Raw genomic sequence first — 18,220 nt, forward strand, 5'->3', positions numbered from 1 at the left:
CCAAATATGAATTTTATGTTTATCTACTACAGTCTTTGGTAAAGGTTCCTAATATTTCTTATTCCAATAATTATCAGGCCAATTATAATGGCAACATTTAAACATTGTTTCAGGATAAGTTTGAAGGAAATGTAACATTTAGTGAAGTCATGTTCAACTATCCCACCCGACAAAACGTGCCAGTGCTTCAGGGCCTGAGCCTGGAGGTGAAGAAGGGCCAGACGCTGGCCCTGGTGGGCAGCAGTGGCTGTGGGAAGAGCACGGTGGTCCAGCTCCTGGAGCGGTTCTATGACCCCTCGGCGGGGACAGTGGTGAGCACATTTCCTTAGTGACCTGATTGAAGGCTGTATCTTAAGTGACCCAACCAATATTGTCATAATGGGAAACACGGGACGAACACAGACCCAGAATCCCATGTGATACAATGACCATTCTATAAACCCCAAACTGGCACCGTATCTGAGAAATATATGGGGACCATAGGACAGAACATCTGGAATTCAGTCTAGCTCAGAAAATACTGAATATAAAGTTAACTTTTACCCTGTCATGGGCCTTTTCAGCCAGCCTGATTTTCCTAAGCAAATACTGACTTACTGGCTTATCAAGGTGAACCACAAACTCCTGTCCAAATTCGAAGTCGACTTCCTAAACAGGCTGCTGCCTGCCTGTTGCCTCCCTACTGCCTTCAGTTTTGCCGCCTTCTCTTACCTTGGATTCTAGGCTCTCCAACTTTGACTTTGATCCTCAACCTCCAGCCCTTTCATATTTGGCTTTTGTTATTGATTTTCTGGCATGTAGTTTCCTGGCTGTCTTCCTTGAGTGAAGACCAACTCTTACCAATAATGCTTGTATCTGCCATCACCTTGGAATGGGACCCATGACCAAGCCCTGGGAGCCTGTTCCCATTAGACAGTCACCAAAGTGTTAAGTTTTGCTTAAGTTGTTTTATTAATAGTTGTTAAGCCTAAATCAGCCTTGTTAAGCCTGATTTAGTTGTTGTTTTTTTTTTTCTGGAAATCTTATGCTTTTCTATTTATAACTATTCTACAGGTAACATAGGCAAACCAGGCCAAAACTCTGTAAATATGATGTGCTGATACTATGGTGGGAATTTTATTCTTTATTGAGGTCAAGACTAGCTGGGCTTGTGTCTATTCCTTTGCCTGTAACCTTTACCTTACAGAAGGCTGTACTTTCACCTACAGCACTCCCATGGGAGCACCATACCTCCTGCCTGTAGCAAGTAAAACAAAAACAAAACCATCACTTCCAGCAAAAATAATTCTCCCAAAGACACTGCCCTTTGTAACTTGTTTGTTGTCCATTGGATTCTTGTCCTTAGTGCTGTCAGAAAAAGAGAAGTGGGGGAAAGTAAGGCTAGTTGTTTTCAGGGAAAAAAGGTAGAGGTAGGACCAGAATCAACCAACTTTTCGAATCTGGAGGCCATGCTTCTGATCAGCTTTTTCACTGGTGTGCATGGGGAATCAGGTTGAAGGGTTGGGATTATTTTGGAGACAGCAGACCTCAGTGGGACACCTTGATGCAGACTTCTTTAAGGCAGAGTAGACACAGGTGGCTGGAATAGGGGAGACAAAGACAAAGAGAAGTATGAATAAAAGAGGGTCAAATGTGCTACCATTTTGCCAGTTAGACCAAGGTAGGGATGGCTTAATCACCATAAAAGTCATCATGTTGGTCTTGCTGGTCTTCAAAAATATAAGTCTTAGAAAGTTGGTGTTTTGATGCTGCAGATGCCCTCATGCAATAGTCCTCCAAATGGACAATCTAGTAACTTCTTAGTTTTCTTCTTTTTTAGACCCTTCTTATAGTTTGTGGACTTTGGTTTTCAGCGTCTCGATGGTCAAGAAGCAAAGAAACTCAATGTCCAGTGGCTCAGAGCCCAACTCGGAATCGTGTCTCAGGAACCCATCCTATTTGACTGCAGCATTGCTGAGAATATTGCCTATGGAGACAACAGCCGGGTGGTATCACAGGATGAAATTGTGAGTGCAGCCAAAGCTGCCAACATACATCATTTCGTCGAGACATTACCCCATGTAAGTTAACGGGTAATTTCTTAGCTGAAATCAGAAGAGACTATGTTTTATACCCTAAACAATTACCAGAATTATGCCAACAAAATCTTGTAACAAAATATGTTGATTTACTAACATTAACAACCTTGGACAAGGCACTTAACTTCAGGATACCAAACTTCCTTATTTGTAAGTGGGAGTACCTCATGCCTACTTCATACAAATGTGCTGGGAAGCTCCAAACCACCATACTTCAGGTTGTAGATTAGTAGTTGAGGGCTACATTCAGACTGCAGTCATGTTTGATTAACTCTGTGGTGCTTTTGAAGCAATTAAAGTTTTTATTTTGAGATAAGTATAGATTCACATGTAGTTGTAAGGAATACAGAGATCTTATGTACCCTTTACCTAGTTTCTGCCAATGGCAATATCTTGCAAAACTAGTATACAGTATCACAAGCAGGATATTGATATTGGTACACTCCAACTGATCTTACTCAGACTCCCCTAGTTTTACTTGCATTCATTTGCAGCTGTATTGCAGATGTGGATTCATAGATCCACATCTATGTTTAGTTAAGGCACAGAACATTCCCATCCCCATAACGATCCCTTGTATAGTCCTTTTAGAGCCACACATACATTCCTTCCTCCCACCCTTACTCCTCCCAAACTCTGGCAATCACTATTCTATTTGTATAATTTTATATTTTAAAAGTGTTTTATAAAAATACATACAGTATGTAAACTTTTGGGATCATCTTTTGTCATTCAGCTAATTCCCTGAAGCTGTGTGTAGTCATAGGTCATTGCTTTTTATTACTAATTAGTATTCCACAGTATAGATGTACCACAGTTTAACCATTCACCTGTTGAAAGATATCTGGGTTATTTCCTGTTTCTGCCTATTGCAAATAAAGCTGCTATAAATACTTGTATTCAGGTTTTTGTATGGACCCAAGTTTTTATTTCTTTGGAATAAACACCCAGGAGTGGAATTGTGGAGCAGTGCGACAATTTCATGTTTAGTTTATAAGCCACTGCTCAACTGCCTTCCAGAGTGGCCATCCATTTTACATTCCTACCAGCAATGAATGAGTGATGTAGTTTCTCTGAATCTTTGCCAACATTTACTATTGTCATTGGTTTTTATTTTTATCATTCTGATAGGAGTGTAGTGATACATCACTATGGCTTTAGTGTGCATTTCCCAATGACAAATGACGTTGAACATAGTTTTTTGTATGCTTGTTTGCCATCTGTAGATCCTCTTTGGTGAAATGTCTCCATGTTGTTTGCTCATATTCTAACTGGATTTTTTTCTTTTACTGCTGAGTTTTGGGAAGTTTTTTTTTTTAAATATATTGTTATTACTGTTGGATATGTAGTTTGTAAATATTTTTCCCCAGTCTGTACCTTGTTTATTCATCCTGTAAGAGAGTCTTTTGCAGAGCAAAGGTTTTAATTGTGACGAGGTTCAATTTATGAATTTTTCCTTTTATGGGTCATGCTTTCAGTGTCAAGTCTAAGAACTTGTTGCCTAGCCCTAGGCCCAAAAGGTTTTCTCCATTTTTTTTTCTAAAAGTTTTATAGCTTTACATTTTAAACTTCAGTCCATGATCCATTCTGAGTCCACTTTAAACATGCGTAGTCCTAGAAGGATGGTTGAGGTCCCTAAAAGTGATGGTAGGGATCATTCATTTGATGGCACTCTTCCAACATTTGAAGTTCCACTGGGTTAAACTGAACTAGAGCTTAATTATTTTTGCTTTTATATTTTGCTATAGTTAGAAATCACTCATACCGACAAATAAAATTTTAAAAACCTTTCATGTTGGTTAGCCTTACCAGCCTTTAATGTATAGGCATTGACCTGAATCAAATATTGGATTTGACTGTAAATTAAAAAACTGACAGCTTAAGCTCTTAATATAAATGATGACTAGACTTTGGGAAATTAATTCAGATGATATACATCACTGCATAAACCCTGCAAATAGAACTGCCTCCCCTTACATCTCTGTCCATATGTTGTTTCTCAGCCTAGAATGCTGTCTCAAAATCTAGCTTCCCTAACTTCTCTAAAAAGGTTTATTTCCCATTTTTTTTCCTCCTCCTACCCAGTCCCCACAACAATTTCTATCTCCCTCTTCTGATCTTTCATAGCATGCTGTGTATAGTACTACAGTCATGTGCTACATAACAACGTATTGGTCAATGACAGACTGGATATACCACAGTGGTTCCCATAAGAGTATAATGGTGCTGAAAAATTCCTATTGCCTAGTGACACAGCTGTCTTAATGTCATAGTGCAACACAATGCTGGCATAACAAACCTGTGCTGCCAGTTGTGTAAGAGTATAGCACATACTACTGTGTACAATGCATAATACTTGATGATGACAACAAATGACTTACTGGTTCATATATCTGTTATACCATTTGTTGTTTTATTAGTGTATGTAGATTTCCCCCTATTTTAAAGAAAGTTATTATAAGATAGCCCCAGTCAGGTCCTTCAGGAGATGTTTCAGAAGGCAGGCATTACTATTGTAGAAGATGACAGCTCTGTGTGTGTTATTGCTCCTGAAGACCTTCCAGTGGGACAAAATATGGAGGTGGAAGACAGTGATATTATCTTGATCCTGTGTAGACCTAGGCTTATGTGTGTTCGTATTTTAGTTTGTAACAGAGAAATGTAAAGAGTCAAAAATAAAAATAATTTTTTTGAGACATCTGCTCTGCTACCTAGGCTGGAGTGCAGTGGCATGATCACGGCTCACCACCTCTGCCTTCTAGGCTCAAGTGATCCTTCCACCTCAGCCTCCTGAGTAGCTGAGACAGGTGCACGGCACCTCACCCAGCTAATTTTTTGTATTTTTGGTAGAGATGGGGTTTCACCATGTTGCCCAGGCTGGTCTCTAACTCCTGACTTCAGGTGAGTCACTAGCCTCAGCCTCCCAAAGTGCTGGATTACAGGTATGAATCACTGTGCCCAGCCATAAAAAATTTTAAACTGAAAACTTATGTAAGGATATAAAGGAAGAAAATATCTTTGTAAAGCTGTGAATTAATGTGTTTTTTAAGCTAAGTGTTATTACAAAAGAGTCCAAAAGTTCAAGAAATTTAGAAGTTCATGCCTGTAGTCTTAGCACTTTGGGAGGCGGAGATGAGAGGATTACTTGCGGCCAGGAGTTTAAGGCCAGCCTTGGCAATATAGGGAGACATAGTTTCTATAAAAACAAAAACAAATTAGCCAGGCTTGGTGACTGACATACTCTTATAGTCCCAGCTACTTGAGAGAGATTGCTTGAGCCCGCGAGTCCGAGGTTGCAGTGAGCTGTGATCACACCACGGCACTCCAGCCTGGTGAAAGAGTGATACCCTATCTCTAATATAATAATGATAATGATGATAATAACATTTATAAAATGAAAGAGTCAAAGTAAGTTAAGGTTATTGTTAAAAGTTGAAAATTTTAGTGTAGCCTGAGTGTACAGTGTTCATAAAGTCTATAGTAGTATACAGTAATATCCTAGGCCTTCACATTCTTATTGCCTCACCCAGGCAACTTTTAGTCCTGCAAACTCCATTCATGGTAAGTGCCCTATACAGGCGTACCATTTTTATTCTTTTATACTGCATTTTTCCTGTTCCTTTTCTGTGTTTAGAAACACGCATACTTACCATTGTGTTACAACTGTATTCAATACGGTAACATGCTGTATAGGTTTGTAGCCTAGAAGAAATGAGCCATACCATGTAGCCTACAGGTATAGTATTGAGATACCATCTGTGTTTGTATAAGTACTGTCCAGTGTTTGTACAACTATAGCATTGCCTAATAATGCAGTTTTCAGAACCTATCTCAGTCATTAAGTAATGCAGCACTGTAGTTTGGTACTTACTTGACCTTACATTGAATGATTTATATGCAGTGTTTTTCTCTGTAGACCATAAAGTCCTTTAGGGAAGGAACAAAGCTCAATTCATTTTCATATTTCTCACAGTTGTAGGCATAGCATATGTGCAGTAAATATTTAAGGGAATACATAAATTTGAAAGAATAAATTAGCATCTACATGGATCATATGAACATTTGAAATTTAAAAAAAGACTTGAAAAGTATTTGCATTTAACCTTCATAGGACTCCAGTAACACCAGATCAACTGGCATTATGATAATAGTAGGAACTTGAGAATTTGCTCAACTTTCTACTGTAGAATACCATTGAGAATTAAAGTCACTAGTTTTCTAGTTTGATTTTGAAAATAAATACTCAAGTTGGAAAAATGTCATAGAAACTGTTATTGACTCTAAATGTTTTTCTTGTAAGTAGAACTGACAACTGTTAAGCAACAGTTCATTCAACCTCTTTATGAGTTTGTTGACTTGCAGAAATATAAAACAAAAGTGGGAGATAAGGGGACTCAGCTCTCAGGAGGTCAGAAACAGAGGATTGCTATTGCCCGAGCTCTCATCAGACAACCTCAAATCCTCCTGTTGGATGAAGCTACCTCAGCTCTGGATACTGAAAGTGAAAAGGTGTGTGTGGTCTCCCAACTTACATCATATTTAATTTATGAAATAGAAGGGATGTTGCTGTTGACTATGAAAAAAACAAAAACAAAAACAAAAACAAAACATGAGCCCAGGGGGAAAAACACAGAACTTTAGTAGTGGTTATTTTGAAGTAATAGAATATTTTATTCCAAATTTTCTAAAATTGTTATATATTTTATAAACAAAGTAAAACATTCAAAAGAAAAAAAGCACAAATTACATTTTAAAAACACATTAATGAAAAACTGGAAATACTCAAAAGGGAACTAGTTAAATAAAATATGAAGATTAGAAAATTTAAATACTTGTGAAGGCTTTTTTACATCATGGGAACCCATTTGTGTTATATTTAAAAAGTATAACATAACTATGTAGATAATAATGTTGATTTTACAAAATACACATGCATAAAGTTCAAAGATCCAAAGAGATTAGAAATTAAAAGTTGATAAGAAAGATAACATTTTCAAATTTCCTTGAATATTAAAACTCATTTATACAATTTTTGGAATAAGGTATCTGTTTGATTATCAATAGGTTGTCCAAGAAGCCCTGGACAAAGCCAGAGAAGGCCGCACCTGCATTGTGATTGCTCACCGCCTGTCCACCATCCAGAATGCAGACTTGATAGTGGTGTTTCAGAATGGCAGAGTCAAGGAGCAAGGCACGCATCAGCAGCTGCTGGCACAGAAAGGCATCTATTTTTCAATGGTCAGTGTCCAGGCTGGGACACAGAACTTATGAACTTTTGCACAGTATATTTTTAAAATAAATTCAAGTTATTCTACAATTTTATCTGACTTGTAAAAGAAGTTTCTGGTTTGTCATTATAAAACGTAGGTATATCACATTCTAGATCAATCTAGAAGATCTAATTTGGTGTTTATTACAGCATTTGAAATTTGAGAGTTAGAAGTGACAACTGTCTTGATGAACTATTAAAACAGCAGGCTGGCTCTCCCTAAGTTATTAGAAACATCCGGAAAAAGAACAAAATTCAAGATAAGTATAGGTGTAGAAATATAGAAGACATAGGGAAATGGTCTTATGGTCCATTTTGAAGTAATAGAATATTTTATTCCAAATGGGTCTTATGGTCTGTGTAGACAGGATAAGAATGGTTTGTGTAGACAGGATAGTTTTGGCATAATTTTCCCAAGTACAAAAAAAAATAAGTTGTTCAATAACCTAATCTCTCAGTAATTTTCTAAATCATTCTATTGTGGAATCAAAGTTTTTAAAATGAATTCCCAGCTTTATCATCCAAGACCAAGAGAAAATGAAATTGCCCCTACCCAGCTAACTCTGCAAGCACATATCCATTCCATAAAGCAAGAAAGAGCCCTATTGTTAAGTATTTTTTAGTTTTAAACTCATTAATATAAAATATACATTTATCAATATAATTTGAAAAATCAAACATCAACAATACATACTGAGTTTCTATAGCAACTGCCTTCTCTTTTATAACTATACAACTTTTCCCAGAAAATTAATCTGTTCTTCCTACAAGGAAAGATATATTTAGATGGAAAGCCAAAAATACTCTAGGCAACCCCTGGAAACTAACCACACTGAAATGTTTCCATAATTTTCCCTTTGTTTTCTCCATTATTTTCTGCAACTAATTAGTTCTTAGTGCTGTATCAGGTTGTTAAAGTCAGTAAATTATCCAAGACCAGTTCTTTTCCTTTTTTTTAATTATTATTATACTTCTGGGGTACATGTGCAGAACGTGTACGTTTGTTATATAGTTTTACATGTGCCATGGTGGTTTGCTGCATCCATCACCCTGTCATCTACATTAGGTATTTCTCCTAATGCTATCCCTCCCTTAGCCCCCAACCCAGCAACAGGCCTTGTGTGTGATGTACCCCTTCCTGTGTCCATGTGTTCTCATTGTTCAACACCCACTTATGAGTGAGAACATGTGTTGTTTGGTGATCTGTTACTGTGTTAGTTTGCTGAGAATGATGGTTTTCAGCTTCACCCATGTTCCTGCAAAGGACATGCACTCCATCTGCACAGCTTATAGCTTGCAGTGAATGCCAAGAATGAAGTACTCAGACAGCGCCAGCTGAGCAGGACTAGGGAGTAGCTCTTCCGAGAGAGTCCACCCCAGCATCCATCTACCAAGTATTTATTGAAAGGGCTTGTATTCTACAAACATCCACTAGACGGTCATTTGAGGTGGGTTGCTGAGGCACCTGTGACCTTGTATACACTCAAACTGCATTCTGAGTAGGCTGTTTTCAGCATTTGTTAACACACCACACACTACACTCCCTGTCCTGTTTTCAGGGTCAAGGAGTTTCATTCCCATGCACAAATAACATACACAGTGCCTCAGTGTGTTTACATGCCCGACCTCAAATGCCATGTACATAAGCTTGAATATATATTGCTGTGTGCCCCCTTAATCTCCCCCTTCTTCAATTCTTAGAGCATGCTGGTCATCCCACGCAAGGTAGTGTCTATTGTTCTTCCTTGGTTGTAGATGTGACAGGTGGCAGCATAGAGCCATCTGCAGATGCCTAGCAAACAGATACAAAAAAGAGTAAGTATCGCGGCCATCACCCAAATGGGTATGTTTAATCCAGACAACCAGGTGTTCGGGTTTAACCATTAAAAGCCTCCCTGTAATTTGCGAAGGGTACTTGTTTATAATTGCCACTACCATTCTTCGAGGTGTTTCTTTAATTTACACTCAAGAGTGGAAATTTGAGAGGCAAATGGTCATGATAAGCTTCTTGCAGATGTGCTTTTCTAAATAACCGCAAGGTGGAATCTCCTTCCCAATTCCAGGGCAAATTTACAAGCAGCCACAATTCTGCGAGCTGTTTTAAAATCATGATACAGGTTATATTTAACTGTGTAACGTTTGGACGAGACAAGCATATAGCATAGTAGCTACTGGAAGAGATCTTAATATTATAAAGGATTGATTCTGCTCTATGTTAGGAACACCTTGCCTGAACAGAAGTATAGAAGGGTATGCAATATAAATCAGGATTATATTAGAAACATCATTGTGCAAAAGAGAGGGTATAGTTGCCACCACTAGTAATGTACTCACCATGTGAAAGAACCCTTTCAAAAAAAGGAGGACCTAGTCTCCAAATTTGAGTATGAGGAGGGCTTAAAATTTGTTTCCCTTTTAGTTGTAATATTAATCCTGAAAATCCACACTCTGACCAGGTGATAGAACTATTGGAAGGACTCCTAAATCCAATATTCTGATTTGCAGACATAAGATAATCATGGGGGCCCCAATCAAGTAAAGTGTCATTTTCAAACAGAGGCCCCTGAGGTGGTGCAGGTTGTCTGCACAGAGACCACTGGACAGCCTCAAACTTACACCACCAGTCCCTACTCAGACAGCATATAGGAAGATCAGGGACTTGCGTAACTTCATTAGACACCTCAGTAAGATTAGTAGTAACAGCAGAAATATAAAGGTCAAGTTTGCAAGCTTAGTGTCCCTTTTGGGATGATATTAATGATACTCCTGAGGAATAAGACTAACACACTTGTTGTGTGCTATTGTGGAAAAACAAAGACAGGAATTACTAGACAATAAAGTCAAGGAGTAATTAAGTTTAATCCATTTCAAATTTTTAGTTAAAGGGTAAGACAGGGGTATCCATTGACCTTCTGCCCAAGAAGTATCATTAGATGACAAAGATCAGCATCCCACCATGTAGTGACATTAAAAACGGGGGTTTAGAACATGACTCCAGTAAACATGTTCTTAAGCTGACCTCACTTGCCAAAGAACAAGAACTACCAGCCACCCTAACATCCATGGCTGTCTTACTTTCTCGGACATTTCCCCAACTCCCACCACATACATAAGAAACCGGTTCTCTGCAGTTGCAGGGGCTTCCACGGCAGTAAGCTGAGTAGTTGTGTGTTAATTCAACCTCTTTAGTTGTCCTCAAGTAAATCAGGCACCTTCCGAGTCATCACCATTATTGCTGGTCAATTCTCCAACAACAGGTCCTGTTCTCAAGGGGAGAGGCCCATGTTCCCCCTTTTCTGTTCATTAAAATACACTTTAAGAGTTTAATGAGGGCCGGGCGTGGTGGCTCACACCTGTAATCCCAGCACTTTGGGAGGCTGAGGCGGGTGGATCACGAGGTCAACAGTTTGAGACCATCCTGGTCAACATGATGAAACCCTGTCTCTACTAAAAATACAAAAAATTAGCTGGGCATGGTGGTGCGTGCCTGTAATCCCAGCTACTCAGGAGGCTGAGGCAGGAGAATTGCCTGAACCCAGGAGGCGGAGGTTACGGTGAGCCGAGATTGCGCCATTGCACTCCAGCCTGGGTAACAAGAGGGAAACTCCGTCTAAAAAAAAAAAAAAAAAAAAAAGAGTTTAATTAGCTCATTTAACAATGGCCTAACCGGTTGAGTTACAGGGGAGCCAGTTTTGTGTTGTATGTGTAAAAGTTGCAATGCATATGTGAATCAACAACTAAGATAGTAAGGTCCATTATCAGTTTTTATAGTTTGTGGAAGGCCCAAAGTCATAATAGATTTAAACAAATGAGTAACTGCATCTTTAGTTTCTTCTCCAGTCCAGGAGCAGCATGTAGCAAGACTGTATAAGTGTCCATGGTAACGTGGAGAAATTTAAAACATCAAATGGGTGGATACTGAATAATATCAGATTCCCAGATAGTATTAGGCACAAAATCTTGTGGATTGGCATTAAACTTTAAGAAAAAAGGAGAGAGAGAATGCCATTGGCAATCAGGACAAGTTTTAATATTTATGTGAGCTTGAGCAAGTGTCAAATGAAACTGTTGTTTAAGACTGAGGGCATTCTGATGAAAAAAGGCAGGATCAGCTTGAGCTTGCAAAAAGCAGAAGTCTGCAAACCACATTTGTGGTCATACCAGAGCATCAGCTCGAGTGTTCCCTTCTGATAAGGGACCAGGTAACCTAGAATGAGAGCGAATGTGGGTGATGTAAAGATGGTGATGACGGGCACAGAGGAGCTTTTGCACAGTAAGAAACAAAGCTAGAGGCCGGGCGCGGTGGCTCACGCTTATAATCCCAGTACTTTGGGAGGCCGAGGCAGGTGGATCACGAGGTCGATATCGAGACCATCCTGGTCAACAAGGTGAAACCCCATCTCTACTAAAAATACAAAAATTAGCTGGGCATGGTGGCGTGCGCCTGTAGTCCTAGCTACTCGGGAGGCTGAGGCAGGAGAATTGCTTCAATCCAGGAGGTGGAAGTCACGGTGAGCCAAGATTGAGCCATTGCACTCCAGCCTGGGTAACAAGAGCAAAACTCCGTCTCAAAAAAAAAAAAAAAAAAAAAACAAAGCTAGTAGATTCATTAGTAATGCCCTTTATATGTGCAAGATTTAAGTGAGTAATGTGAGTAATACTATACACGGCATAAGCAGAATCACTAACTATATTTATGTCTTGGTGAGGAAAAGTTTATAAGGCCAGTATCACAACACCTAACTTCACCTGTTGCATAGTTTAAAAATGTTCCTGGATTTTGTGTTGCCAGTTTTGCATGGCATCTTGCCACACTCTAGCTGCTCTTCCAGGTTTTTCTGATCTATCTGTAAAGACAGTAGTGGTGTGAAGCAAGAGCTCAGAGACAGCAATAGACACAAATTCAACAGGCACAGTTTGTAAAAAGTTCGAGAGCTTAGAGGCTGGTAAATGGAAGCTGATATTACCAATAAAGTCAGCCATTGCTACTTGCAAATCAAGATCACAAGCTAGGAGAGTATGAAATTGTTCCTTAAAGTAAGAAACGTAGGAATAGAGCAGCAGGGTCATATTCTGACGACTGGATGCCATGTTGATGTTCTTTTACGTGAAGAGAAGCTATTAAGTCTGGAGTCTTTTGTAAATGTTTAGAGGGATTATGAGACAGGTACATAACATATAAAATACAGAAATGGCAAAAGATAAAGTCTGCCTGTTAAACTAATGTGTGGAAGGGATGGATATCTTAAGTGATTTTTACTGTATTTTCTGGTCTTGAAAGTTATTAGAATGTGACTGCAAGCCACCAGGATAATAAACGTGCATTGAGTTAGCTTGAGTGTGTAAAAATTAGAGGAAAAAAACCTTAAAAAATTTTTTAAACCTTTTTTTAATTACAACAAAAAATTGTTAATCTACAAAACATCAATAGACTTGTCCAGGCTAGTCTGGAGATCTCAAACTCCTGGCATCAAGCAGTACTCCCACTTTGTCCGCCCAAGGGCTGGAGCCATTGTACCCAGTTGCATGTTAATTTTTTTATACCTTTTATAGCAAATAGCAGATTTCAGCAAAAGAAGAAAAAAACCCTTTTAAATGTCCTTAGGTGCTGGCTATTTTCTTGCATTAACCATTAGCTGGAATGTCTTAGATGTAAGCTTGGAAAAGTAGGGCTTTGGCCAGTTTCTTCCCATCTGCTCCGGGCTCGTTAGGTAGCCTCTCTTTCTTTTTTTATTTTTTATTGCATTTTAGGTTTTGGGGTACATGTGCAGAACATGCAAGACAGTTGCATAGGTACACACATGGCAGTGTGTTTTGCTGCCTTTCTCCCCTTCACCCACATTTGGCATTTCTCCCCAGGCTAGCCCTCCCCAGCTCCCCCTACTACTGGCCCTCCCCTTTTCCCCCCAATAGACCCCAGTGTTTATTACTCCCCTGCCTGTGTCCATGTGTTCTCATTTTTCATCACCCACCTAGGAGTGAGAATATGCGGTATTTCATTTTCTGTTCTTGTGTCAGTTTGCTGAGAATGATGTTCTCCAGATTCATCCATGTCCCTACAAACGACACGAACTCATCATTTCTGATTGCTGCATAATATTCCATGGTGTATATGTGCCACATTTTCCCAATCCAGTCTATCATCAGTGGGCATTTGGGTTGATTCCAGGTCTTTGCTATTGTAAACAGTGCTGCAATGAACATTCGTGTGCATGTGTCCTTATAGTAGAACGATTTATAGTCCTTTGGATATATACCCAGTAATGGGATTGCTGGGTCAAATGGAATTTCTATCTCTAAGGCCTTGAGGAATTGCCACACTGTATTCCACAATGGTTGAACTAATTTACACTCCCACCAACAGTGTAAAAGTGTTCCTTTTCCTCCACATCCTCTCCAGCATCTGTTGTCTCCAGATTTTTTAATGATCACCATTCTAACTGGCGTGAGATGGTATCTCAATGTGGTTTTGATTTGCATCTCTCTGATGACCAGTGAAGATGACCATTTTTTCATATGATTGTTGGCCTCATATATGTCTTCTTTTGTAAAGTGTCTGTTCATATCCTTTGCCCAATTTTGAATGGGCTTGTTTGTTTTTTTCCTGTAAATCTGTTTGAGTTCTTTGTAAATTCTGGATATCAGCCCTTTGTCAGATAAGTAAACTGAAAAAATTTTTTCCCACCATATTGGTTGCCAATTCACTCTAGAGACTGTTCTTTTCCCGTGCAGAAGCTGTGGAGTTTGATTAGGTCCCATTTGTCTATTTTGGCTTTTGTTGCCAATGCTTTTGTTGTTTTGTTCATGAAGTCCTTGCCTACTCCTATGTCCTGGATGGTTTTGCCTAGATTTTCTTCTAGGGTTTTTATGGTGCAAGGTCTTATGTTTAAGTCTTTAATCCATCTGGAGTTAATTTTAGTGTAAGGGGTCAGGAAGGGGTCCAGTTCCTGCTTTCTGCACATGGCTAGCCAGTTTTCCCAACACCATTTGTTAAACAGGGAATCCTTTCCCCATTGCTTGTTTTTGTCGGGTTTATCAAAGATTGTATGGTTGTAGATATGTTGTGTTGCCTCCGATGCCTCTGTTTTGTTCCATTGGTCTATATCTCTGTTTTGGTACCAGTACCATGCTGTTTTGATTACTGTAGTCTTGTAGTATAGTTTGAAATCCGGTAGTGTGATGCCCACTGCTGTGTTCTTTTTGCTTAGAATTGACTTGGCTATGCGGGCTCTCTTTTGGTTCCATATGAAGTTCATGGTGGTTTTTTCCAGTTCTGTGAAGAAAGTCAATGGTAGCTTTATGGGGATAGCGTTGATTCTGTAAATTACTTTGGGCAGTATAGCCATTTTCACGATATTAATTCTTCTAATCATGAACATGGAATGTTTCTCCATCTGTTTGTGTCCTCTCTGATTTCATTGAGCAGTGGTTTGTAGTTGTCCTTGAAGAGGTCCCTTACGTTCCTTGTGAGTTGTATTCCGAGGTATTTTATTCTTTTTGTAGCAATTGTGAATGGCAGTTCGTTCTTGATTTGGATTTCTTTAAGTCTGTTATTGGTGTAGAGGAATGCTTGTGATTTTTGCACATTGATTTTATATCCTGAGACTTTGCTGAAGTTGCTTATCAGTTTCAGGAGCTTTTGGGCTGAGGCGATGGGGTCTCCTAGGTATACTATCATGTCGTCTGCAAATAGAGACAATTTGGCTTCCACCTTTCCTATTTGAATACCCTTTATTTCGTTTTCTTGCCTGATTGCTCTGGCTAGAACTTCCAGTACTATATTGAATAGGAGTGGTGAGAGAGGGCATCCTTGTCTAGTGCCAGATTTCAAAGGGAATGCTTCCAGTTTTTGCCCATTCAGTATGATATTGGCTGTTGGTTTGTCATAAATAGCTTTTATTACTTTGAGATACGTTCCATCGATACCGAGTTTATTGAGGGTTTTTAGCATAAAGGGCTGTTGAATTTTGTCAAATGCCTTCTCTGCATCAATTGAGATAATCATGTGGTTTTTGTTTTTGGTTCTGTTTATGTGGTGAATTACATTTATAGACTTGTGTATGTTGAACCAGCCTTGCATCCCCGGGATCAATCCTACTTGATCATGATGAATAAGTTTTTTGATTTGCTGTTGCAATCGGCTTGCCAATATTTTATTGAAGATTTTTGCATCTATGTTCATCATGGATATTGGCCTGAAGTTTTCTTTTCTTGTTGGGTCTCTGCCGGGTTTTGGTATCAGGATGATATTTGTCTCATAATTTTGGGAAGCATTCCCTCTTTTTGGATTATTTGGAATAGTTTCAGAAGGAATGGTACCAGCTCCTCTTTGTGTGTCTGGTAGAATTCGGCTGTGAACCCATCTGGACCTGGGCTTTTTGTGTGTGGTAGGCTCTTAATTGCAGCCTCGACTTCAGACGTTGTTATTGGTCTATTCATAGTTTCAGCTTCCTCCTGGTTTAGGCTTGGGAGGACACAGGAGTCCAGGAATTTATCCATTTCTTCCAGGTTTGCTAGTTTATTTGCATAAAGTTGTCTGTAATATTCTCTGATGATGGTTTGAATTTCTGTGGGATCTGTGGTGATTTCCTCTTTATCATTTTTTATTGCATCTATTTGGTTGTTCTCTCTTTTATTTTTAATCAATCTGGCTAGTGGTCTGTCTATTTTGTTGATCTTTTCAAAAAACCAGCTCTTGGATTTATTGATTTTTTGAAGGGTTTTTCGTGTCTCAATCTCCTTCAGTTCAGCTCTGATCTTAGTTATTTCTTGTCTTCTGCTGGGTTTTGAGCTTTTTTGATCTTGCTCCTCTAGCTCTTCCAATTTTGACGATAGGGTGTCAGTTTTGGATCTCTCCATTCTCCTCATATGGGCACTTATTGCTATATACTTTTCTCTAGAGACTGCTTTAAATGTGTCCCAGAGATTCTGGCATGCTGTGTCTTCGTTCTCATTGGTTTTGAAGAACTTCTTTATTTCTGCCTTCATTTCACTGTTTATCCAGTCAACATTGAAGAGCCAGTTGTTCAGTTTCCATGAAGCTGTGCAGTTCTGGGTTGGTTTCTGAATTCTGAGTTCTAACTTGATTGCACTATGGTCTGAGAGGCTGTTTGTTATGATTTCAGTTGTTTTGCATTTGCTGAGCAGTGCTTTACTTCCAATTATGTGGTCAATTTTAGAGTAGGTGTGATGTGGTGCTGAGAAGAATGTGTATTCTGTGGATTTGTGGTGGAGAGTTCTGTAAATGTCTATCAGGTTTGCTTGCTCCAGGTCTGAGTTCAAGCCCTGGATATCCTTGTTGATTTTCTGTCTGGTTGACCTGTCTAATATTGACAGTGGAGTGTTAAAGTCTCCCACTAATATTGTGTGGGAGTCTAAGTCTCTTTGTAGGTCATTAAGAATTTGCCTTATGTATCTGGGTGCTCCTGTATTGGGTCCATATATGTTTAGGATCATTAGCTCTTCTTGTTTTATCGATCCTTTTACCATTATGTAATGGCCTTCTTAGTCTCTTTGGATCTTTGTTGCTTTAAAGTCTATATTATCAGAGATGAGAATTGCAACTCCTGCTTTTTTTTGCTCTCCATTTGCTTGGTAAATCTTCCTCCATCCTTTATTTTGAGTCTTTGTGTATCCTTGCATGTGGGATGGGTTTCCTGGATACAGCACACTGATGGGTTTTGGCTTTTTATCCAATTTGACAGTCTGTGTCTTTTGATTGGTGCATTTAGTCCATTTACATTTAGGGTTAATATTGTTATGTGTGAATTTGATACTGCCATTTTGATGGTAGTTGGCTGTTTTGCCCATTAGTTGTTGTAGATTCTTCATTATGTTGATGCTCTTTAGCATTTAGTGTGATTTTGGAATGGCTGGTACTGGTTGTTCCTTTCTATGTGTAGTGCCTCTTTCAGGAGCTCTTGTAAAGCAGGCCTGGTGGTGACAAAATCTCTGAGTACTTGCTTGTTCACAACGGATTTTATTTTTCCTTCACTTCTGAAGCTCAGTTTGGCTGGATATGAAATTCTGGGTTGAAATAAAGGAGAAAATACTAAGGGCAGCCAGAGAGAAAGGTCGGGTCACCCACAAAGGGAAGCCCATCAGACTCACAGCAGATCTCTCGGCAGAAACACTACAAGCCAAAAGAGAGTGGGGGCCAATATTCAACATCCTTAAAGAAAAGAACTTTCAACCCAGAATTTGGTTACTGAGGTTGGGGTGCACATGGATTGTTTCTTAGCCCTTTTCCTAGGGGGCCAGGGAAGACAAGGAATTGCTTGTCAACTGAGACATGCAAGGGGTGGCAGGGAAGGGGAAAAGGAGGAAAAACAGCAGTACAACAAGCAGCAGGCCATTTCTGCGCACAGTTACTAAGGCATGTCACCCTCGTGAGGATTCTCAGGACCAGCTGGAGCTGCCTGCAGCCACCCGAGGACCTCTTGGCCTCCCCTCCATCACCACAAACCCAGACAGGGGCAACCTGCCCAGACTGCCAGTGACTAAAGGGGCACACTCCATGGCACCTTAGCAACTCTCCTGCCCCAGGCCTCTGTGAGCAGCAAGAAATCCAGCGTCTTCTGGGATAAAACCCAGGAGGCAGCATGCAAACTTCCTTTATACTTCAGGGAAACAAAAATGACAAAGCCAGAAAGGCCGATGCTGGAAGTTGGAAGTGAGAACTTCCATATTAGGGAGACAATAGTAATCAGCCACTTTCCTTCCCTCCTGGAGGCACCCCTCCAGCAGGGAAGTTTGTCAAGGAAATGTATTTACCCGATCATATAGATGTGTGCTGACCAGGGGTCTTATCCAAGGTCCATCCCTTGGGCAGCCCCCAATCTCCTCAACGGGGATGGGAGGCGCTGTTGGCTGG

The 18,220-nt window shown here is 39.6% G+C and overlaps 2 protein-coding genes across 9 annotated transcripts in view; one reads left to right on the forward strand and one right to left on the reverse strand.

Annotated features, from left to right (window-relative positions):
• Positions 1–7,400, forward strand: part of ABCB4 (ATP binding cassette subfamily B member 4) — a 67,809-nt gene extending 60,409 nt beyond the window's left edge. For all 8 annotated transcript variants that reach the window (XM_003733599.5, XM_054237820.2, XM_078342956.1 and 5 more), the window contains 4 exons: positions 114–311; positions 1,854–2,060; positions 6,441–6,587; positions 7,143–7,400. In XM_003733599.5, coding sequence (XP_003733647.3) covers positions 114–311; positions 1,854–2,060; positions 6,441–6,587; positions 7,143–7,349 — 759 coding nt within the window. In that variant the 3' untranslated portion in view covers positions 7,350–7,400. The remainder of the gene's footprint in view (positions 1–113; positions 312–1,853; positions 2,061–6,440; positions 6,588–7,142) is intronic.
• A 3,429-nt stretch (positions 7,401–10,829) lies between these two features.
• CROT (carnitine O-octanoyltransferase) overlaps positions 10,830–18,220 on the reverse strand; it is a 73,494-nt gene continuing 66,103 nt past the window's right edge. Inside the window, exon 18 of the mRNA XM_054237826.2 lies at positions 10,830–10,957. Within this exon, the coding sequence (XP_054093801.1) occupies positions 10,897–10,957 (61 nt within the window). The 3' untranslated portion in view covers positions 10,830–10,896. The remainder of the gene's footprint in view (positions 10,958–18,220) is intronic.

This window comes from Callithrix jacchus, chromosome 11, assembly GCF_049354715.1.
Source record: "Callithrix jacchus isolate 240 chromosome 11, calJac240_pri, whole genome shotgun sequence".
Classification (NCBI taxonomy): domain Eukaryota; kingdom Metazoa; phylum Chordata; class Mammalia; order Primates; family Cebidae; genus Callithrix; species Callithrix jacchus.